This window comes from Periophthalmus magnuspinnatus, chromosome 8, assembly GCF_009829125.3.
Source record: "Periophthalmus magnuspinnatus isolate fPerMag1 chromosome 8, fPerMag1.2.pri, whole genome shotgun sequence".
Taxonomy (NCBI): Eukaryota; Metazoa; Chordata; class Actinopteri; order Gobiiformes; family Gobiidae; genus Periophthalmus; species Periophthalmus magnuspinnatus.
In genome coordinates this window covers 1326559-1350871 of record NC_047133.1, presented here as the reverse complement: position 1 = coordinate 1350871, position 24313 = coordinate 1326559, and the positions used below count along the sequence as shown (strand labels likewise).

Here is a 24313-nt window from a genome sequence, read left to right as displayed (position 1 = left end):
GCTGCTCCCTCCTTACATTTCCTTCCTCCTCTCTCTCTCTCTCGTGCTCCTGTTACCCTCCGCCACCGTCGCCGCGGCAACCAACAACATTCCTTCATCCTGAAACTCTTCACTAAGCAACAAGAGCGGGGGGGAAAAAATAGTCCCTCCGAGGGTGTCGACCGAGGAGGGAACCGCAGTAGCGCTGTTGTGTAGCCTCTGTTTACATGCACACAGTGATACTATGATTACACACGGCTGCAGTCTGTCCCCATGGCAACGGTAGTACACAGCGCCGCGCACATCCGGCGTCACGGGAGTCCCCTCGTTGTCGGTTTTGCCCCCCCCCTAAAAAACACCAGTGAGTGAGTCAGCCGTGCCAGAGCAAAAAAAAAACAAAAAAAAAAAGAGGAATCAGCCGAATGACAAAGAGATGAGAGCAAAAACTCGCACAAATGTGGAAGTGACTTTAGCACGTGTGTGAGGCAGAGCGCAGGGGGAGAGGTCTGGGGAGAGGGAAGTAGTGGAGTAGTGGAGGAAAAGAAGAAGGAGGAGGAGGAGGAGGAGGAGGGGGAGGGTTACGCGCTGGAGCAAGTGACAGGGAGGGGTGTGGGCTGTAAAAAAAAGGGCAGGGCAAAAGAGGGCGGATGGGTAACTTCTACTGATGTGCATTTAGGCTGGAAAGTTAGTATCCACGAGTAGTAGAAGGATTTAGACTTGAGGAGAGGCACTCGCCCTACGCAGAAAGTGAGTACTTGTTTTTACTCTTTTTAAATTCTATCTATACACAGTTTACAGAGAGTATCGCTGCTTTGGATTGTCACATTACTCATTTTTCCTCGTGGCTGCGGTGGAAGCTTGGCAGGGCTCATAACTAACTTTATTGTGGGTTATTTCTCCTGGCTAAACTCGGGCCGCCTTGGGAGATGTGTTTATTTTCCATTTGCAAAAGCCACATGATTACCTCCATGTGTGCCTCTTGGACGACTACCATTTATACCAAACATTTATATTCTCGAGAAGGCCACACTGGAGCTGCATTTGAGCTGATTTGATGGAAGATTTTGCCTTGACGTTAAAGTTTTGGATATTGTAAACAGAAGATGTATGTTTCAAGTTGACAAAATAGGACTTAAGTGTGTTTATAATGTTGTGCTTGTCTTTGTTTGTGTGGGTATTAACTGCAAAAACTTATCCTCGACCCAGCCCTGACCACTCCTTACAGCACGTCTGAGAACCAGAACATTCCAGATGCACCTTCTCTTTCACCTCCCGAATAACAACAACAGGATTACTCTTTGTTGTAGCTGTTCTTGAAGTAAAATAATCATTGTTTAATCTAAATTTGACACCGTGACCTCCGTTAACTCCTTCCCAGACAGCAGCTCCCTGTGAGTCTGCTTGTCCTCGTCTGGGTGGGTCAAACTCCAGAATCCCTCTTCCTGATCTAACAGAAACATGTGTGGCCCTTGTGACAGAGCGCACGGACTCGGAGAAAATTGCAGGTGTCGTGTTGTAGTTTTCTGGGAATTAGTGTGTGTGAAATGACCTCACAATGGTGGGACGGGGTGTGGGCCGCTGAGGCAGGTATTCGACAGTTATTTTAAGGAGTGGCGTGTATTTTGACATCAGAAAAGACGTGTCCAAACTCATCTGTACTGTATGAATTTCCCTCCATGCAGCTTCTCCGGTTCCATCTGGTCAAACCTTTGGACACAATGTCGTTATCTCAGCTTTAAAGCACAAATATACACACTGTTTATCTTAATTTGAATTACTGACTGCATCCCATTTGCAGACTTTGTGTAGAGAGCGTGCGTGTTAGGAGTAAGTAATTAGAAGTTAGGAGGCCACGCCCTGAGTAGATGCCAGTTTCTCTTTTTTTTATCTCCTATTCAAAGTGTTTATAAAATGCGTCACAAGTGACTTCTGTTCCGTTGGCAGATGTGAGGTGTGGAGCTTTTTGTTCGAGGGCATGCTTGTTTTTCTCCTCATCATAATGCGCTCTGTGCTTTCTAATATTAGTCAGGCCTTGCAGTCATTTGCTGCACTAAGTTGCAAAGTGGTTTGACTTGTTTTGTATCTTTTCTTTCTCCTCTCACCAGCTAAGCCACCATGCTGATCCTCCTCGCTGCCATCTTTGCCCTGCACATCATCGCCATTGTTATCCTCTTGGTGGCAACTATTGACAATGTAAGAGAAACTTCAGTGCACATCACTGCACACCACACAAACTCTCATTCAAACTGAATAATTAAACATTTGACATGATTAAACATAGATCCTCCATTACCTTTGGCTGTTAAAATGACCACACAGAAAGGTCCTTCCACTCTGAGGGACAGCACAGAGGAGAAGGCGCTGAGCTCACCTTTCTGTCATCACTCACTGCTTCATTCTTCCCATCCAGTGCTCGCTCTGATCTCCAGGGCTGAATAGTTAACATTTCTGTTTGACAGACGGCTTATTGTCACCATTGTCAATTGCAGTCAAAGTTTCAGCTTAAACATAAAAGAAAAACATAAACACAAACATAAGACATAAAGAAATGTTGTTTCGTTCACACCAGTCGCCATAAATGTACAAAAACTACCAAAGTGATGTAAATAAAGTCTAATATTTGCTTCATTTTCTGCACTCTAGGCGTGGTGGGTGACTGACGTGATCAGCACAGATATCTGGGGACGCTGGATCTTAACAAACGGGGTGTGGAACTTAACTGATCTGCCTGAAGGCTCTCACTATCCAAAGGGTAAGTTTATACAATAAACCTGTTTTAAAGGCCACAGGGTCAAAGTTCATGTTTTACACAAAAGCATAAAATAGTTTTGCACTAATCAGTTTGACCGTAAATATTGTGAGAAAAAACATCTCTAGAAACAGTTTGTTTTGTGCACGTTTGGACCTGGAGCCGACTCATATAAACTTTCACAGTTTGTGTTTAAAAATACAGATAAAGTCCAGATCCAGTTTCTGTGTTTTAGGTGAATCACAGCAGGGCAAAGGTTACATAAACTTTTGAAATAAGGATCAGTTTTCTATTAAAATACTAAACTGAAAAAATAAATAGATAAAATACATTGTAATTTCTGATTTGTGAAGGTGGGCGTGGCTCAGGGTTTTTCAAGTGTTTAATGTTTAATGTTTAATGTTTAATGTTAACATCTGTTTGACTGAAATATCTATGATGCTTTTATAAAAATACAAATTTAACCCTCTTCTAGTATTTAAAATAATGAATATCCTGTTATCATCGCGTGGCTTGTTGTGTACATTCCATAAATGACTCAGGTTGGACCACAAAAAGCCGTCAGCGTTAAATCTAAACTGAATCTGCTGCTCAAAACAAACTGTGGAATGTTTCTCCCAGACTCTGATAAAACAAAGAGCATCTTTCACAATCCTCGAGAGTTTTACAGTAACTTCACCCACAGCTGATGTCATGATGTTTGCCATTAGATCTGAACAAAGAGCTTTACTTTAATTGGTTTTATTGACTTTGACACACCTTTCTCTGGCGCCCCCTGCAGACTACCTCCAGGCGGTACAGGCCAGCTCCGTGCTCGCTTGTATATTCTCCATCCTGGGCATCTTTGTGTTCATCGCTCAGCTGTTCACTTTAACCAAGGGCAAGAGGTTCACCATCTCCGGGATCTTCCAGTTTCTCGCCTGTAAGTATCGACTCGGTTTGTCCCGGGCCGGGCTGGTTCTGTTGTCAAATATTCATTCTGTGCCGTTGTTCCAGGCCTGTGCATCATGATCGCAGCCTCCATCTACACAGACCGCTTCCACATCAATGAGAACTTCGGCTCCTACGGCCACTCCTTCATCCTGGCCTGGATCGCCTTTGGGCTGACGTTCATCTCCTCCATCACTTACTTTGTGCTACGTAAAAAGACGGCGTGATCCCAACAACCAGGCTCCACCACTGGATGTAACCTCAAAGCTGAATAGGAGTATTTTAGAACAAAAGTACTGTTTTTGCCTTGACCATATTAGACTAAATTAAGATTTATTCATGTTTTTGACTTAAACACTTTAAACTGTGGTATTTTAGATTTGCATATGTGTAAAATGTTTGTATAGGGGTCATTTTTTCATCGTTGAAATCTACATGACACATAAATTAGTTTAAAAATACAACTTTCCGGAAGATCAAAGATTAGTTTACGTCCAATATTGGTTGTTTTTTTTTCTGCATTCACATGAGATGGAGTGTTGTTTGTAATGAATAAGTATCTGTGTGTTTGTACGATTATACAGAGCAAAATCAGTTTATTTTCATTCACTTGAGTCAAAATGTTACATAACTCAACTTTTACCTGAATTAAAACATTCCAGCGTTTAATTAACAAAGTAGAATGAGCTATTTACATGTCTGTGTTGTTTCATTAATGTCATATTTCCACTTGCAGCAGAATCAAAAGTTAATTGTGTATGTACATAAAAATGTTTCTTGTAATGCTCTGATCTGTTCTCTTTATACAATAGTTTTTAAGATATTAAACATTAATACACAAACAATGTTTGCTCTTCTGATTTGAACTTGTTAAATTAAGTCTTCTATTATTATTTTTACATTTTTACATTGAATGAATCTTGAAATGCTGAAACTGTTTAGATTAAATTCACAAAGTCACTCATGTTTTTTTTAAATTACAGAACTGTTGAGTGTGTGGAGCAAACAGAGAGTTTATGTGAGAAACATCACAGAAAAACTCCAGTCTACTGTTTTTAACTATAGTAAAAATGCTGTGACAGAAAACCAATAGAATTCTTGAGATTTTGTGATTTTTACTTGATATAAGACAGTGACAACAGAAACTGAAAAGGCCTTTGAAAATCTGACGCTTACACAAGGCAACAAGACATGATTATATGAGTTTATGAGAGTTCACACGGAGCAGTTTAGTCCTGATGGAGACTTGGTCCTGTTCTAGTCCTGATTCCAGGTTTAATCACAGTTTTTCTTTCCTTCGTACCGAGGGTGGGGGTCTTACATTTTCCAGAGTGTATTACTTTTGTACAGCTGCATCATCGTTTAGAGGAAACGTTTAGATTAAAGTGGGCTGTAGTCGTCGTCTTCATACCCAGGACAGATATCCCGATGTTCAAAATGTGGCAGGTGCACAGACACAGACAGGGCGGGCGAGGGCAGAGACAGGCGGTGACGAGGGGACGCGGGGGCGGTCTGTGACGGAGGAGGAGGGAAGGACAGCGAGTGGTGTAGGTGAGGTGAATGTGTTTGCCTGAGAGCGGAGGCGGCGGGCGGAGGAGCCGAGGCAGGAGGCTCATAGTACGGGGACAGGTGAGAGAGACGCGGGGGAGACGGGGGACAGGCCAGGCTCACAGGGGGGGCGGTGTATAAAGGGGCGGGCGGAGGCAGTCCCACAAAGTTGAAGCTGCAGGCGTTAAGGCTGGACATGCGCCGGGGCCCCACCATAATGACCTTCTTGGTGTAGTTGTTGAGAGTGGACACACCGGCCGACATGCACACGGTGAAGGCCAACCACGCCACGCTGAGGACGCACGGGGACGGGAGGGACACGCCACGGCACCATTTGTTATACAGAAATAGCCAAAATGAGTCAGACAGGCCGAGCGGTCAAGATCATCTAATGTAACACGCCTGGACCGGTGTGTGTCACAGAACTTACTAGAACGCCCAGGAGTATCCATAACTGTGAGGTTTGAAGTCCTCTGGTCCCATTGAAGCTGTGGTCTGAAACACCTGCATGAACATCATGTGGCCCACCATGCCCAGCAGACCTGAGACCAGCACAGACACATCAAGGTCAACAGAAGTACAAGAGCGACGCTGACATAACTCAGGTCATACCTCCAAGTACAGTGAAAACTGCAGCGAATGCATTAAGGAGCTGGCCCCAGCGCTGTGTGGAGGGGAAAAAGGCCCCCATGCACAGCTGTGCAGACAGCAGCAGACAGCTGAGCAGCAGCAGACTGATGTACATCACCTCCAAGGTCAGATACAGCCACATCATGGCTGCACACACAACACACAACAACACAGCAACAACACACTCTACACGCCACAGGAGCAGCAAAATGTACCTTTTTCTGAACCGGGCGTCAGTGCATACAGTCCTCTGCACTTCTCCTCTGAAAAGACAGTTTAGTGAAGATTAGAGAAGAATGTATCAAATAATACAAATAAATAATAAATAAGTAATAAGAGTTTAATCTGCCTCAGTCAAGTTCTCTGTGACTTAAAAAAATAAATAAACATCAGACTTTAGTGGGAGCATTGATTCTTCTAACAGCAGATGATATTTAAGAACGGAGGACTTGTTCTTGCTGTGGAGGAAATCTAAATGTCACAAACTCATTTCAAGGTCCATTTTTCCACAGTCCCATTATCAGTGACCCCAGGGGCCCCGGGTCAGATTTAACACTACTCAGATTAATATGAAATACTTTCACTTTATGGACAAATAACTGATCGTAGAGTGATGAGAAACAAACAAGTAAATGCAAACAAAACCATGTTAGTCTGATTTGAATTTAAACTGTTTTTATGTTCTGGCTGTGTAGGGGCCCCTGCAGCTTCTGGGGCCCCACAGCAGAGTCCAACCCTTTAAAACATCATAAGTTAATTCTAATTATATCATACAATCTGTTTCCAATAATGTGAAAATGAGGTGAGAGCATGTTTGTGAATCCTATTAACCTTTCTCTCGCCTCTTTCTAATCCATAATTGAGTCATGTTGTCTAAAATTTTAATCTCTGAGGCTGAGCACAAAGGTGCAGAAAATCCTCTTTGCCTCAGACACAAACACGTCACATTCACACATATTAAAACACCTGGAGCTTACGGCACTGTCCTCTGACCTACTTCACTGTCCACCCACTGGCCTCACTTCCTCAAACTGTGGATCCTCGTGTCACCTTGAGGATATTGGTCACGTTATTAAAGGGTGGAGGAGGGTGGAGGAGGGTGGGGTTCATGAAAATCCCTTAGAATCATGCGGATAAGCACAGAAACATAGAGAGATATTGTATATTTTTAAGCAAATGTGAGTTAAAATGAAAAAAACATCAATTGTAATACTGCAAAAATAAAGATATAGATTTTCTTTTACTCAAATTGAAGCTGAAGTTGAAATAAATATAAAGTTCAGTGCTGTTACTCGTCTCTAATGAATCAGAATGAACCGAGGTTAATAAAAAAAATGACTAACATTGTTTTAAAATGTGCTTAAACGGAGCAGCTCACCCCATTCGTCCGTGTAGATGTTCTCCTCACACGTCATGAACAGGCCGGTGTGGAACACGGGGAACACAAACCGATCGTCCCCCGTCTCCCACGAGAACTGGACGTTGGAGTCGTCCGTCAGCCCTGGGACGGGGATGCAGTTGCTGTGTTTGGTCGGAGAGCAGAGCGGCTTGGGCACCTTCTGTTTGCCCACACACCAGTACGACGAGAGCAGAGCCAGCGTCCCGAGGAACAGGGACACGAGGGTCTGCAGGAAGGACAGACGAGGGGAGCGCATCTGCTGCAGGAACGCCATGCCTGAACAAGCACACGTTTACACACCCATCCTCTAATAATCTGTCATTTCTTTCATTTTTGAGCATCACATTTGAGAAAAATAAGGTGTTTTACGTAAAGGTCACAACTGTAGTAAATGTCTCTAACTCTCCTCTTATTTATTTTGACAAATCTGTTACGCTTTAGAGTAATTTGTTGATTGATTTTGTTCTTTATTCTTTATTTTACTACTGAAGATATGGATGTTTGCTTCTAAATATCACTCAGAATTGTAATAAAAACAGTAAAAGGTAAATAAAACACTTCATTCCATTAGTCTGAGTTCAAAAAAATAAAAAACAGCTACTGAACACTGTTGAATATTAGTCTGATTCTTTTTTGAAAACTCTAAACTTGAAAGACACTTGTTAAACTTTAGCATTCAGCTTTCTTTTATTCTTCTGTTTGCCTAAAAATACAAGCAGCCGTAAGTGGTTTCCAAGGCAAAGTGTTTCTGCTCGACTGCCTTCTCTGATTAGCGAGGTGTTTAAAGAAAAGGTGCAGGGAGCCAATGGTTTTACATGACTAATCACCTTCAGACAGTGAGCAGAGTGGGAGAATCAGCACACTGCGGGTAATTAGAGAGAAGGCAGCAGCACGGCTAAATCAAGAACAAAAAAAGTCGCCATGGAACCTCTCCAGGAGACACACGCTCAAAGCTGCGAGCCTCGCAATTGACGTCAAGCAATGCATTCAATCAGAGCAAGAAATGAGAAGCACTCACCTAATTTAGTGCGGCGTGTGGCCCACTTTATGTCCCTGTCGAAGCGGAGGTGAACGCCTCCTTGGCTCGCTCCTCTCCCGGCATCAGCGCAGGACGGAGACACGGTGAACTCTACCGGCGTGTGAAAATGCTCAGAGTATTTCACATACGCTCACGCAAACACACGCTTTAATCTGTGTAAATCCAAAACAGACACGTTACTTCCATCTGCTTTCATTTTCATCCGACTCGAGTCCGCTCACCTTTGCCCTCTCGCTCCCATTTACATCCTCAGAAATCTTAAATATTAATGTGTAGAAATGGACTACAAACCTTGGAACTGAATGAACAGAACTGATTGGTTTGGCTCAGTCTTTTTCTTTTTTTTTTTTAAAGTGCTGAAGGTTTTTGATCAAATTTCTAGAACGTGTTTGTGAAACTACGAGGACAGTCCTTTTGTACAAACTTCACCGCTCAAAAGTATTCAAGGATTTAATATTAACTCTACAAAAGACAAGGCTTTCACTTATTATGTTAAAAGTCTTCAATAAAAAAATAAATAATGATAATTACTACAAGAAATGCACAAGTTTTGGGGAATTAGTGAATCCAAGCACCAAATATTCCATGTGCCAATTATGACTAAATCACACTTTTGATTTTATTACACTTCATGTACTCTTAGTTTGTTTACAGTATTTCACGATGCGACTAAAGCCTGCTTCTTTTTCAGATCCATACTTGGCTGTGATTGGTTACATCCACCTGTCACTCTTCAGAGCGGAGGTGGAGGCTGAACAAAAAGGACAGAAATGACTGAGAAGTGACTGAGCGAAAAGGCCGATTAAACAAAAAAACAAACTCATGGAAACATCAAAACGCCACAAAAAACAAATCACAGTTATGTTTTTATCGTTGCATCGCCCTGCTCTGCTCGGAATGAAGTTAAACCGAACGCAAATCCTCAGAAGACGCAAGTTCTACAAAAATAAGTACTGATAATAATGATAATAATGCGCCAGGGAATTGAATTGTAAATATAAACGAGTCTAGTTCATTTGCACATTGTGATTTGCTCCTCATAACCTCAATTTTACATGTTTTTTGTTTTTTTTACAGTGTATGAACGTGCATTGTGTCGTGCGTCCTGATTGGCTGTTGGACTGTAGACCATTGTGTCGTGCGTCCTGATTGGCTGTTGGACTGTAGACCATTGTGTCGTGCGTCCTGATTGGCTGTTGGACTGTAGACCATTGTCCATCAGTCTCCTCCGTGCCGTGTCTCCTGTCCAGTACAGAATGTGTTCAGACAAATTTACATAAACGTTGGATCTCAGTGTGACTCTGAAGTGCTGTACGTTTGCAATTTGTTTTCTCCCCGACAAAACCCACAATGTCGATGAAACGTTCTGCACCGACAAAGACGCCTACGAAGGTTTGAACTTTGAGAGAGTTTAAACGAGAGAGAAATGTGAGAAAATGTTAACGCCTGTGTGAGAAAAGTGTATAAAGTGTGCGGTGAGGGGTTTTACAGACAAAAACAGAGAGAATAATGTAAAAAATAAAGCTGATACTTCACGGATTTCGCCTATTGTGGGTTATTTTTAGAACATAAACCCTGCGATAAACCAGGGACCACTGTATTAGAAAAATACACAAACCGTCCAAATCCAGGTGGAAGTTACTGTCCGTTTCAAACATGGCCGTTTCTTTCAGCCTTTTAACTGGACGTATTCGTTTATATCAGTGGTTCTCAAACTTATCACAAGTTCCACCAAAGTAAAGATTTGTCTTTCTGAGCATCACTAGATCTAAACCGAGTCTACGACGCGACTATCGCAGGTTCAATCTCGAGCTAAACCGGTTTAAAAGTGGACGACATCATTTCCACTTCAGTAATAAAGAAGAAATCTAAAGGAAAAGTGGATAAAATCAACTCTAAATTTGGCAAAGTCACAAATAAACTCTGGAATTTCCCCACTGTGGGACAAATAAAGGCAAATCTTAACTCAAGTGCTGCCCAAGTCCAAGTCGTTCGATAATAATGTACTTTTTTTTTTTAATCTACAAAGGTTTAAACATTGAGAGAGTTTAAACGGGAGAGAAATGTGAGGAAATGTTAACGCCTGTGTGAGAAAAGTGTATAAAGTGTGTGGTGAGGGGTTTTACAGCAAAAAAAAGTAGAATAATTGTAAAAATAAAGCTATCTACCTTGCTGATTTTGCCTATTGCGGGTTATTTTCAGAACGTGACCCACATGACTGAATGATCTGGGGTGTCTCTGTGGCTCACCTGGTAGAGTGCACATAACATACTGACACAACTCTCTCCACCTCAGCTTTCTTTCTCCCTGTCACTTCACTTTCCTCTGACTTGTCGCCTGTTTTCCTGGCTCTACAGAACAAAAAGCAAACAGTCAAAAGTAAAACCCGTCACTTGGCATCAGTAAATAAAACGTGAAACACAGTTGAAGCATTTTAAGTGTATTCATAATTCATATACATATTGACAGGTTTCTAATACAGCATGGGTCTGATAGTGTAACTGTCTTCTTTGAGATTTTTTTTTTTTACAAGAATAACAATAAAAATAATAAAGACAACACCATGAACGACTCACTTTGAAGTTTTATGGCAATTCTCTTTTGGATGAATTCTGTTAAGTCCCAATCAGTTTCGCTCCTTGAATCGTTTTCGCAAATACATTAAAGTCGCACCCACTTCAAGAGACGTCCAAGTGTTTAAACGTTTAGTCCCACAACCTCCGATTTGTAACATCTGCTCCTCCGCGGGTCAATAAGTCCATCTTAATGCCATCAGCGCGGTCCGAGGCGGCGGGTAGTAACGCGCCGTCCATTCGTTCGTAACTGTACTTAAAAAATAAGGTTGCGTCCGTTGTGTTTTTTGTGATCTGTACCGTAGGAATCCCAATGGTGAAAAATAAGAACACTTTTAAAATCCACATATTTGCAGTTTGTTTAGTTTCACACACACTCACCTCTCATTCGTACACATGAATTCTGAAAGGCAACAGATGTCCATTCTGCAAGGCAATAATGTCTTTGTGGCAAAACTCGACCCTGACATTCCATCGACACCAAAAAAAAAAAGACTCCTCCCTCTCCAGGAATGAACGTTTTAAAAATGCAAAAATGATTTAAATAAAAGTCAGATACATCCATTTCATCATAATAAGTAAATACTGATGAGGATACAAAATGATAAGAAGGTCTAAAATAAACGTCCAAATATAAGGTAATACTCATCTTTAAGGATACTTCTTTCTATTTCTGGGTGCAACAAAGTCCCAGGACGTAATGAGAATATTTGAAAGCAACGTTTACATGACGATACAGATGGTAAGAATAAACAACAGCTTTAAGGGCATTGTGAAAAATAAAGCCTAGAGAGCAAGTTGGTGTCCTTTACAAAAATGTTCTTCGTTGCACTTTTGATCCGCAATTTTTTTTTTTCCTTTCCTCAGTGTTGCAAGTCCGTTTTCCTGCATGGGTAGATATTCTTGTAAAAGTGGTTGTGTGGTTTGCAGTCCTAGATGTGAATGGTTCAGATTCCCGTTGAGAAATTGTACATTCCCTTGTTCTCTTACTATGTGCCAGTCCAATGCTTTTCTTGTTTGGAACAGTCTGAAATCCAGTTCACTGGTCACACATCTGCAGGCCGAACCAACCTGAAGAAAACACACAATAACTGAGGGTTAGCAGCGTCTTAAACTCTAAAAAGTCTGAGGTCAGTAATGTGTTTTATTAATGAGACACGTGAGAAAAGGTCTAAGCGCTTCAGGGTAAAAGACAAACGTAAAATCTGTCAACTGGACAAAAAAGGTCGATACGATTCAGTGAAAAATAAAGACTTTCGGGGAACTTGATGATCAACCGCTTTTCTCAAAAAAATAAATATTCATTTTATTTATTTTTGTATTTAGCTTCCATTTATTGAAGATGAAAGAACAGAACAAAGTGCATTTTGTTTTGTGCATTTTACCAACTATAAAAACACATCAGACTGTTCCATGTGTGTTATTCACCCACAGTTTATACGAGCTCCACGTTTACGTTTACAGAGACACGTGCAGTTTAACGACTCTGAAGGAGCGAAACACATCGACTAAAACAACTGTGAGAATAAAAGTCTGTGTTAAACCAAAGTTAATATGAAATAAACTAATTTTAATCATCAAAACAGGGAATCAAATGTCAAATATTCTGCAGAAACGAGTCTCTTTCCTCTAAACGAGACACAAATGTAGAGCCGTGACTGAATAATTTGGTAAAATATATAAAAAATACTCATCGATACAGCAGCCCACGATATCGATACTGTATCACTGAATTAAAACATATGATACATCGATATTTTGATATTTTTGCACAGCCCTAGTGAAGATGTTTCGCTTCTTCACTCCTTCAACCTTTTTTGTCCAGTTGACAGATTTTACTTTTACTTTTACTCTGATCAGACCTGAAGGATCACACAGACGTCTTAGTACTTCATCACCTTCAGTCAAACTTCTCTCATTCGTCCAAGCGATAAAGAAATACAAAGGTTGAAATACAATTATGTTTCTCAAAGATTATGTGTTATTATTATTCTGTAACCTATATCTGAATATCTGAGTGTATTTTCCTCGCAGACAGACTGAGCTGAACGTGACGAGTGGCATAAATACCGTCAAAGCACAGCTGCCGAGGTGAGAGAAGGAGCAGCACAATTGTTGCATGAAATTAAACTGGAATTTCTTAACGGAGGAGGCACAAACAGCTCAGGCCTTGAAATTAGAGCCCATTTAACCAAGGACCACTAATGAGAACGCAGCCTTCCACCAAACAATGAAACAGATGAACATTTGTCAGAGCTGATCGAACCAATTCACTGTGTGCTGCAGCAAGACAGATTTCACTAAAACACAGAGACACACACCTAAGGACACACTGTGAGGAGTACACTTTACAGAGCAGACATCAGACTGACCTTGATAAGAGATATTTACATTTCTACTAACAATCGGTGCATTTTTATTCCTTTTCAAAGCTGATTAAGAGTTTTATGCAGCGTACACGTTATGTTAAAGATCAAGATCCATCTAAATCACTTATAAATGTTGTTTGTAACGGTGTTTTTTATGAATGTGATGTGCGAACGATCGATTGTGGTTGATGGAAGCTGTTCAGGCGCAGTTTTGTAGCCACGTTTCTTATCAGTATCAGAGCAGCTGCGGCTCCAATAGTCATTTTTCACCACAATGTGCAAAGTTAATCAACAGAAATGCAGTAAAATTTATGTGTTATTATTATACTTTTATACATTTTGCTCATTAAATTTAGAGGTTGACCAAACTCAGTCACTGTGCACTGCTTTATCTTAACACAAAACCCTTTTTAAAGCTACGTTTATGTCATTCAGCGCTGCGTAGTCAAGCGTAGCGCCGTCTCCTCTTTGCACTTAAGTGTTCAGATAAAGCTTTATGTATTTCCTTTCGTCAGGTGGTGAGTTCAAACAAATATCTGCCAATGATGGAGCGTAGAACAGACGCTGCACGTAACAGTCTATGTCTAATAGCATAATAAATGACTTCTTTTTTTAAAACTTACAGTTCCCATACTCAAATTGATCACTTTCCTCTCTGGGTCTCTCAGCCTCTTTCTGACTGCTCCAGGTATACAGACTTGAATGGCCGGATGCTCGGGGTAAACTGCAGGAAAATAAATCAGCCACACTCATTAGTGAAACGCTGTCAATGGATTTAGACTTAAATCACTAAAAAGAAAAGTGACCAACCTCTCTTTCTTTACCTTGTGCTTCGGACACCGCAGTGAGAAATTGTCTTCATTCAGAGAGCAGTCTGGATGGACAAAGGTTAGTTGGTTAATATTAATACACACGGTTTATAGATTAGGTTGTCGCGTTTCTGTTATTGTGCATCTCTGACATATACGTGTACGATCTCTGCTCACCTGCTTCAATCGCACATAGGTAGTGATAACGGAGTGTACAGCCTTTACTGTAGCAGCCCAGTGTTGAGCCAACCATGTCACAGAAGGAACAACACTAAGGAAAAAACAAACAAACACAGGTCACAGACAACTCATGTGACAAAAACGAAGCTCACTAGGTCAAAGTTAACTCACAGTTTCTCTGGCTCCATCTAGCGCTTCCTGCAGGCCATACAGTTTTCCATTGACAAGATACACCCCACTGGTCCAAATAATACATGCTTCATGCACCCACAGCTCCTCTGGGTCCATGGGCATCTGAGGGAGCTGAGCGAGCTGAGCCAGGGGACCCAGAGAGTCTAAAGCAGGAGGAGGAGGCTGGAAGGGCAGGGAGGCCTTGCTGTTCGACGGCACCATCCTCGGGTTCTTCTCGCTGGACTTATGCCTTCGTTTAAAGCGGGGGTGTGAGGTGAGTTTTCTATGCTGAGGGCGCAGCTGAGTTTCCTCTGCCGGCTTCTGTTGGTCGTTTTCAATGTCCGGCTCCCTCTTGAGTTCGGGAATATGCATGATGTCGAGATTCATGTCCCAGCTTAGACGGGAGGGTTTGTTGGTGCTGGAGGAGAGGAAGGGAGAAGTGCTGCTGAATCTCTCCGTAATGTGCATCATTTCCTCCTGTGGGGCTGGGAAAGCAGGTTGAACGGTGTGGCTCAGATACGAGTCCAGGCTGAGCGGGTAGTCACTGTAGTTTGAAGGTTTGGCATAAGGTACAACATCTTTTGTCGATAAGTCTTCGATCGCGCTGAGAGCATTTGAGCTGGTTTCTGAGTTTGGTCCTATTTTGTTTGCGCCAGCGGCCGTTTGACACTGTCGAACCTGGGGCTGATTCTTGGGGAGTTTTGTAACATATTCAGCCGGATAGTAAGGCCCATAGAGATCTCCGAGATTCTTATAGTTTGCCCATTTCTGACAGAGGCAGCAGAGCAGGCGGCCTGAGTGATTGGTCTCTGTAATCACAGGCCCTGAAACAACATAACCAGATGAAGGAAGTGCTTTGCCCGACTGAAGAGTTGTTTCCACCTCATCTGTCTCCCTTTTTTCCGATTCTCTGTCTCTCCGAGATAACTGAGAAGAAAGAGCCGAAGTCAGGAGAGAATCAATTCCACTGCTGCTGGCCTTCCCTCCAACGGCACTCCGTTCTCCTTTCATCTTGTCCTCTTCTGCATTTATTATAGTGCACACTGCTCCAATCTCAGGGACCTTATTCTCTACATGAATGTGTGGAACAAAGGGCCCCTTCCTGTTTGGATCCAAACACGCTCGGTTAGTAAGGCCCCTGCCAGCATTTAAAGGTACATCAGGGTCATCTTTGGCCAGTGATGGTGGCATAGCTGCTGCTCCCCTCCTTCTCCTCCGCTGTTTTCCTCCTGCCTCAAAAGGCTCATCTTCATCCTTCACACCTCTGCGTCTTCGCCGCACAGGCTTGACCTCGAGCTCTGGCTGCGTGTCCTCACTCTCCATGTCGACCTTGGGCACCTGTGTCAGAATTGGAGGGGCCAGTGGAGGGGGGGTAGCGTTTTTGTTTTCCAGCAGTGGAGGAGCTCCAGACTCGGGGCTGCAGATGCTTTGTGCCGGTTGGGGTGTCATTGTCACAGGTGTAGATACAGTAGACAGGGCCGGAGGAGCGAGGAGAGCTGCCGGCTGAGCTTGAGATGGAGTCTGTGATAAAGTCTGGCCTTGGTTTTGAGCTCGTTTCTGTTTATTCACGCTCCCCACAGGCCTGCCTTTCTTTTTGCCAGAAGGGAAATAGCCTTTTGGCACCAAATTATCTTGTGGTTTCAAATCCTGTGGCGACAGACTGGACCTAGAAGAGGACATCTGATGTTGTCTGCTCAGCATGTGTCCTTGTGGGGGGGTGGTTCCATAATAGTCACTGCCAGGATAATCGTCAAACCCCATGCCAGACTCCTGAAGTTTCTGTCGAAGTAGGTTTGCAGCAGACTGCTCTCCACGTCTAGTTTCGAGCTGTTGGTAAGTATTGGTGAAGTGCTGGATGTCTGAAAGTGCAGAAGAAGATGGCGGCGGTGAACCTTGAACTGGCCTTGGCAGTGGAGGCGGTGGAGGTAAAGGTCCAAGCAAAGCAAAATCCTCTTTGTCCCCAGCGGCTGATGCTGGGATTCCAAAGTCAAAGTCTTTTTGTTTCATTGTTTGAGACGTCTGTCGAGGATCAGGTTTGTAAGCGGATGGGGCTAGTGGCCCAGCTTCATCAACTCTTTGAAAAGGAATCATGTCATTTAATGTGTGACTTTCATCCATGTATCCATCATCTCTTCCTGCAACCTTAGGAAAATGGGTCAAATCCTGGTTCTGTATATCATTTAATGGTTGCATTTCATTTGGGTGTGAAAAGCTAGCGTAATGATTTGGCTCCTCATCAGTATGGGCAGCTGGCTTTTTAATATTTGGTGTGATTTTCTGCACAATTGCCTCTAGCTTTAACCCTCGCCCCTTCCTGGGAGGTGTGACTTTAGTGTTACTGTTTGACGGAGACAAAGCTTGTGAATAGGTGTCTCTGGAAAGAGGAGAAGACAGCCTGGGACATGAGATTTCTGAACTGGATGAGTCATCTTCATTGTGATGACTGGTTTCTGAGTGTGCCCCTGGGGAGTGATGTGAGTTAGCGGTGGCTGCCCTCTGCTGGGGTGTATCCTGGAGTTGCCTTTTGGCTGGAATGGGTGAAATAAATGAGCGAACTCTTCGTCTCAGCATGAGTGGATTTGTGTCTCCAGAAGCACCAGCTTTAATTTGCCGTTGTGTCTGGGGAGGGGGGGAGTGTATGTCGGCTGATAGCTTAGCTGTGCTGATCACAGGATTTGGACAAGGATGTTTTGTTTCCTCAGTGGGGCCTCTTGAAGCACTGAATTCTGCAGCATTGGAAACTGGAGTTATTTCTGGAGGAACAGGGTTATGTGAAGCTACAGGTGGGGGAGGGGGAGCGAGGGGAGGGGGCTGAGTTCTGTAAAAGGCCTCTCCATCTCTCCCCGAGTGGGTCGCCTCCCACATTTTTATATCGTAGAAAGAGCTCTGCATTGATGATCTATCACTAGCCATGTCAGTGTGTGACATCATTCTCTGTCTCTGCTCTGACTGGCTAACCTTTTGTCTTCCTGGAGACAGGCCAGGCTGCATCATTACATCCTTAGGTGTCCTGCTCATTGCCTTGAACCAGTCATTCATGTCTTGTGGCAGTTGAAGTGGGGCGCGTGGGTGAGGGGGGTACATCAGTTTATTGGCGGATTGGCTCTGTCCAGATAAATTATGATAAGGATGATGAGAAGGAAAATGGGGTGCGCTGCGTGGCATCATGCCTTCTCTCATGTCTCCAAACGTATATCCGTGAAAAGTACTGCTGGCATTTCCAGTTGATAAATCCATCCCTCGTAAATAGGACTGGTGTCTTGATGGAGAGGATAAAGGATTAGTGCTGAGAGCTTGTGAGGGCACAGGAGGTGCGTCCACATTTCCTCGCCTGGACAGGTCAGTGTGGTGAATAGGTAGGAAATTTCCTGTATCTGCCTCTTTAGGCGCAGCCTCCACTTTTGCTACTAGTTTCTCTCCACTGTCCTTTTTACTCACATCATTGGCAGCTGCTGGAAAGGAAAATGGCTGTTGAATTACAGAAGCTCCACATTGACTTTTCTCCCGTTCTCTGTCACTTTCCCTGTCCCTCTCTGGTGTGCTGCGTCTGTTGGGCGACATATCACAGATGACGGATCGCCGCTCTGATGGAGCTAATACAGAGCCGGATGGTTTTTGAGCCTCACTCTGCCCACTGCTGCCTGTGAGGGGCTCGGGCTCTTGTAAAAGCAGCTCCTGTACAGCAGAGGAGTGAGCAGATATATGAGAGAGCGCTTTTCTCTGTGGAAGAGAGTAGTCTGCTAAGTTTATGTGTTTTGGTGGTGGTTGTTGAGCATCTGCAGCGTGTGGTAAAGTACTTTTGGACACACCCATTTCATTTTTTTCAGTTTTTTGAGAACATTTTGCACCAGAGGATTCTAACTTTACAGAAGCCTCTGCAGCAAAATCAGATTCATGAGCATTTCTCTGTTTTGGATGTAGGTTTTTTTCAGAACTACCTAATAGAGCATTATTTACATCACTTTGCATCTGCATACTTTCATATGGGTGTCTGTTTGGAAACTGATGTTGTAGATTGGCAGGGTACGCTTGTTCTGGTCTCCCATAACGTCGGTCTAAGTTATAACCCTGAAGTACCTCCTGCAACAGACTTGGAAATTGCTGCATTTGTGCGTTATCTCCTTGAGCGGCTGTGGGCCCTCGTCCTCTCTTCACTGTCGACTCTGCAACAGAACTAGCCTGTGATTGCTGGTACCCTGCATATTTGGAATTTGATTCTATTACACCCCCTAGGCCCGCTCTGCCCCTGTTCTTCATTGACAAATCTGAGCCATATGTTGATTCAGGGTAGCCATATTTTTGTGGTCCAGTCTGGGACAGGTTTTGAGGCAGTCCTAAATGTGATCTCTGATGGGAGGAAAGACTCAAATCTACACCTTCTTCTCCATTATGGTTGCTGGAGTCCCGTGAGCGTGGCTGTTTCTCTTCAATGGTTTCTGGTTTGTTCTTTTCATTTAGACTGGCTTCAGACCGAGCCGACACAATAACCCCTACACCGCCAGCACTTTGCTGCTCCTCCAACGTGTGCTTTTCTTCTCTCTCACTATTCTGTAATCTGGATGTGGCGTGCGGTTTACTTTCTTTGTCCAGGCTATTTTGTGTTTTGATGTCTACATTTTGGCCACTCAGTTTCTGCTTTTTCTCCAGACCATCATTTGCATTTTTCATAATCTCATTTATAATAATAGTGTTTTTCTTGAGAGAAACTCCATTCTCATTATAGGCAGACTGATGTTCTGAAACACTGTTAGGAATAGAACACGAGATTGATGAAGGAGGTGAGTGGGGCTTCACACCGGTCTCTCCTATTTTGGATTCTAATTCCCCTGCGTCTTTCGCCTGTGGGTCATTGCTCGCCTGCTGACTCTGAGGCGCAGGAGGATGAGTTGGTTCAGAGCCACTGCTTGCACCACTCATCTGTCTCCGCCTCCCATGTTCCTCGTCAGAAAACTGCTCTTCCTCAGGACCAACTTCTACACCCACACCGCCATCTTTAATAGTACTTGTACTAGAGGTGGCACTGGCGTTTCTGCTCCTTGTTTGTGATGGAGCCAGTAGCTCATCTTTTCCCCTTTTCTGAGAAAGCACTGTGTCAGTGAGAATCATGTGCTGAACAGTGTTTGGTAAATTGGCAACTTGGGAACTCAAGGCATTAAGACTATTTAAACTAGAATCTTGTATTTTGTTATGAGATGACGAGTAGACAGAGGGGTTTTCCTCCTGTTGTCCAATCCCTCCACCTAAACCCATCTTATTGCGAGCTGCTGGAGGGACACTGCATCCGACCCCAGTCCTGCTATGAGCTTTGTGACTGCCGCTGCTACCACAACTACTGATGCTGCTATTGGAGTTGGGTGTGGGGCTTAATTGGGGTATAGTTTGCAGTAATCTGGCGTGGCCATGGTTGCTACGAGGGTTTGATATGGGAGGATGAGACGGGCCGTGACCTGAGGGGTTTCCGTGCGCCTCTGAGACCCCCATCAAAGGAGAAGGAGATGAGCTACAACTGGGAGAGTGCACAGCAGAAGCAGCTGGAGAGGGGTTTGATATGGGACTAAAGTTTTGGTTCATTTGGGTTTGCTGCGCATTAGGAGGCATCGGGGATTTGGCTAATTCTAACGATGTGGTTTGAGGTATACTGGGGTTCGAGGGCTGCTGATGTTTAGCATATACTGTGCCTGAAGATGAGCCTTGGTGCTGCATCTTCAGCGAGTTGTCATAACCTACCCCTAAGTTGTGCTGAGAGGAGCGATGCTGCAGTGTGGCTTGCTTGTGAAGTGAATGTGTCTGTGGGGAATATCCAGCATAATTAGAAGCGTGGTAACTCTGTTGAACATTCTCCATTGGCCCCACATTGTTAGAAGCAACTGAACCAGAGTTTGAAGCTGCAGTCACACTGGGAGAACTGTTGATTTTGGGATCAAATCCGGTAGTGGCAGCTCCATCAAGATATCTCTGTGGAGGGGGGCTGTACATTCCAGATGACCCGGTAGAACCCCCGCCCTGTGGGGAGTATTGCGGATACTGGGGGGTCATCCTATGGCCAGACTGAGGGTAATTTCTATGCTGTTGATGGACAGACGGAAAGGTTTGCCCGTGCTGGCGGTGCTGCATTTGAGAACTTGGCACTGACTGCATTGCAGGGTTCTGAGCCATGTTGTACTGGTGTGAAGGCGAGAAAGCGCCAGCTCCTGCGCCTCCACCTGTACCAGATGTGGCGCCATAGTCTACTGGGTAAGGGGACATGAGGCCAACAGGCGGCGTAGAGCCTGATCCAGTTGGTCTGTACTGGTGAGGGATATGTCCATCCATACTGGGGTAGCCAAAGCTTGCTCCAAAACCCATCCCCATTGTCCTGCTCCTGTCTTTTCCACCAACTGAAAAATAATATTCCATGGGAGCCTTCCTGTAAGGGTTATTAGCGTTGCCACTGTGGATGCTGGCGTGTCCCGGCGGCAGCTCCACCGCTCCTCTGTTCCTGGAGCTGTAAGCTAACATGTGGCTGGCTTGACCAGGATGGGAATGGCCTCTGTGCAGATTCTGCTGTTGCATCCCTGCATAATCATCTGTCATCCTGGGGGAAATCTGTGGTTCTGCTGGCTGAGAGGGATAGGGAGGCCCTGCCCCACCCCTCCCACTAAATCCAGGCGGGAGAGAGGACGGAGCAGGGCTGTTTGAAAAATTCTGCATTTTCCTTTTCCAAGTTTGCAATAAAGTCTTTAAGAGTCTATAGCAAGGAATGTCTGGGATTAAAAAAGTGGAATTTGTGTGGCCAAAAAAAAAAAGAATAAATAAAACCCAGCACTGCCAGCAGTAAAAAACTAATTTTACAGGAAAAGTGGAGAATCAAATCACTATGACGAACAGAAGGCAGACGGGGCACGTGTGTCTGTCCAAAGGTAATAGATTATGTGTTGGTGTTGTCACTTGGTCACTCTGTAGCTCAAATAACAATATAGCTTCACTATTATCAGCCTGAACAGGGTTTGGCACTGTGTGTGGTACTTAAATGTCTTTAAATGTACAGGCTTTGCTAGGACTGTACAATATTCTGCTCCAACACCATTTTGTGCAAAAAGTCAGACTCAGTGTCATCGCTGAGCGTTCATAAAAGCAATCCATTAGATGTTTTCATGAGAAGGTTTAGCGCGACCAGACTCAAACACACGTGAGCTATACAATGAAGGAACTTGAATCAACAGGTCAAAGCACAGCTCTCTACAAAACATTCCCAGGGGCAAACACTCCATGACTTGAGTTCTTGAATGAAACAATGCTAAGAGAGAAAATATTTTTCTTGGTCATTATGTTTCAGAAACTGTCATTTTCATTGTTCTTTCTTCTGCATCATTCATCTAGACTGCAGAAGTCTTTGGTCCATATACATGAGTTTCACTTTCTCCAACTGCGCAGCCAGATTCTTTCTCTGTGTCTTGAGCATTTAGCCGTCCTAGCTCCCTTTTGATATTGAATGTCATTTAATTCTACCTGGTTCCATAGCAACAATTTCCCAAAGGGGGGTAATCCATTTATTCCACTTCAAGTTCAGTCAAGCTCCGTTTTTCTCTCTCTTCTGTGTTTCCATGTATAAGTCCTCCTCCTGTAGATGGTGTGGGCTTCACATTTCTGCAAACACAAGATCATTTAAAATTAATACATTAAATTAATTACTGTTACTGTATATTTAGTATTAGTCAGTAACAGAGTTCACTATATTAAAAAAAAAAAAAATCAATTTATGGCAAATCATTCAACCCAAAGTTGTTGTGGTGAGGAAACAATTTGGGAAAGTGAGTCAAAACTACCAGGGCCATTTATCTGGACAGTAATGCATTTGGACATTAATACTTTAAATTTCCTGCACTGTGTTCAGCACTTTCTACAAGAAAGGCAATATGTGCCCACAGAGCGTCTTGAATATAAATCAAGTTGATATGTTGAAAGATCGTTTGAGGCATTCAAGGTCACTTTTTCACATGCAAACAAGTGCAGGGAAGAGTTATTTCAATAGGACATATATGTATAACCTTAGTAAAAGCTGAAGTTAAATCAGTGTAGTTAGTTCCTCTCTTCACACAGATATAAGGCAGTGTCCAGCAGTAATCTGACCAGAACTGAAGAGACGTGGACGAGCAGTGAAACGTCTTCACTCTAAAACATTTTGTCCATTTACAGATTTAACTTTGGATTTTACTGTGGATCAGACCTGGATGACTGAGGGATTACATAGACATTTTATAATCTTATTATTATTAGTTATAATAAAAAGCTGAGTAACAAAAGGTCTATGACAGTGACCTGGTCTCTGAGCCTCTTCTGCACATTTCATACAATGATCTGGTTTGTTTATTTACTTTGTCAGTACAAACAGTGCAGTTTGTGCTTTTCTCAAGTTTAACAGGCCATTTCCAACAATTAATTATTAATTACATATTTGAGCTGATAATTGTTGAATCTTGATGTAAACACTGCACAGTCCAGTTTCCTCTAAATAAATGACACATTATGTTTATGACAGATTAACAAAGGGGCAGTGTCCTGAGTTTACACAGCAGAGATCACACAGACAGGACATGGACACAGGCTGCTGTACATCACACACAGCACACACAGCACACACACATCACAATAAAACACAGTATAAAGCATTAATTACACACACTGCACTAGCCCCTGAGACTAGCCTCTGCTCCGGGTGTTAGCATCTTTAGCTTTGTGACGTTAGCCGTGAGCTTCAGGAGCCTGTTTTACACATGAAATACTCCACAGTGCTGTTTTAACGAGCCCAGAGCCTGTGTGTGTGTGTGTGTGTTTGTGTTTATTGTGTGTTTATTTGTTGAGCAGAGCTTTAGCACATGCTAACAGTGCGATGCTAGCGGTGTTAGCCTCTGGAGCGTTTAGCTTCTTGAACAGAGCAGATTGAGCACAGATGTTCATCTCACACATTCACATCTTTATGTTCATGCGTTTGCCAATAATCCAACAATCTCACACTGCAAACTGTCCTGATGTGATGGAATTACAGCACAAAAGAGTCATTACGCAGCTGAAGCTAACAGTAAATACCTGAAGGCCGTGGATCAGTCAAAGGCTGTTTGTGACTCAATCCCGCCGCTGTGGCAGAAAGTCCAGGCTTCAGTCCTTTTCCTCTGCTTTTCTCCAGCCCAGAGTCCAGACGAGCCCGAGGGGCCCGTCACGACACCAGCCCGGGCCTTTCTGCACAGCCCCGTGTCTCCTTTTGTCCTCAGCGACAGAAATGATGCGAGCAGAGCACAATGAGCCACGAGCAGAGAGCCACAGAGAGCCACAGAGAACCACAGCCACAAGCACAGAGAGCCACACAGAGAGCCACACAGAGCCACACAGAGCCACAGCACAATCACAGAGGCTGGTGTGGGTCCCGTCCGCGCACAGCTCCACCGCCCCCTCCTCTGCTCCTCTGCTCCTCTGCTCCTCTGTCTCTGCTCCTCTATGCTCCTCTGTGTCTGCTCCTCTTTGCTCCTCTGTGTCTGCTCCTCTGGCTTTGCTCCTCTGCTCCTGCTCCTCTGGCTTTGCTCCTCTGTCTCTGCTCCTCTGTCTCTGCTCCTCTGTGTCTCCTCCTCCTCTCTCCTCCTCTCTCCTCCTCTCTCGGTGGAGGTGTTTCTCTCTCACACACAGGAGGTGTTTCTTCTTCTCTCACACACGCTGCCCTTCGCAAAAAACGTCCATATTCCCGCAGTTTGTTTTATCAGAGCTGAATCTCAGTCCTGCACTCTGCTCTTGTGTTGTGTGTGTGTGTTGTGTGTGTTTTGTGGCTTGTGTGTTGTTGTAAATGCACAGTGGTTTGTTCCTGCACCCCTCCCTCTCCATCATGTTCTTCATATTCTTCCTTTTTTTTTTCTTATTCTGCATATTCTTCCTCCTTTTCTAACCTTTTTTTGATATTTTATTTCATAGA

The 24313-nt window shown here is 43.7% G+C and overlaps 3 protein-coding genes across 4 annotated transcripts; 1 reads left to right on the top strand and 2 right to left on the bottom strand.

Annotated features, from left to right (window-relative positions):
* Window positions 1-581: 581 nt before the first annotated feature.
* Window positions 582-4496, top strand: LOC117375272 (epithelial membrane protein 2-like). Its single transcript, XM_033971563.2, has 5 exons — window positions 582-726; window positions 2085-2172; window positions 2623-2731; window positions 3510-3650; window positions 3725-4496. Exons 2-5 carry the CDS (start codon window positions 2095-2097, stop codon window positions 3883-3885), a joined length of 489 nt encoding a protein of 162 aa, XP_033827454.1. The 5' UTR covers window positions 582-726; window positions 2085-2094; the 3' UTR covers window positions 3886-4496.
* Window positions 4497-5038: 542 nt separating this feature from the next.
* LOC117374630 (germ cell-specific gene 1-like protein) lies at window positions 5039-8296 on the bottom strand. Its single transcript, XM_055223762.1, has 6 exons — window positions 8254-8296; window positions 7215-7511; window positions 6052-6099; window positions 5819-5983; window positions 5637-5748; window positions 5039-5498 (listed from the first exon to the last, which is right to left on the bottom strand). The coding sequence occupies exons 2-6, from the start codon at window positions 7507-7509 to the stop codon at window positions 5039-5041; spliced, it is 1080 nt and encodes a 359-aa protein (XP_055079737.1). The 5' UTR covers window positions 7510-7511; window positions 8254-8296.
* Window positions 8297-10698: 2402 nt separating this feature from the next.
* tcf20 (transcription factor 20) lies at window positions 10699-23986 on the bottom strand. 2 transcript variants are annotated; one of them, XM_033971509.2, is made up of 6 exons: window positions 23443-23986; window positions 14377-22002; window positions 14203-14296; window positions 14027-14090; window positions 13840-13940; window positions 10699-11918 (listed from the first exon to the last, which is right to left on the bottom strand). In XM_033971509.2, exons 2-6 carry the CDS (start codon window positions 21064-21066, stop codon window positions 11887-11889), a joined length of 6981 nt encoding a protein of 2326 aa, XP_033827400.1. In that variant the 5' UTR covers window positions 21067-22002; window positions 23443-23986; the 3' UTR covers window positions 10699-11886. The 2 variants fall into 2 exon arrangements, with proteins under 2 accessions (XP_033827400.1, XP_033827401.1); XM_033971510.2 differs by having other exon boundaries at window positions 14041-14090.
* Between the last annotated feature and the right edge of the window lie 327 nt (window positions 23987-24313).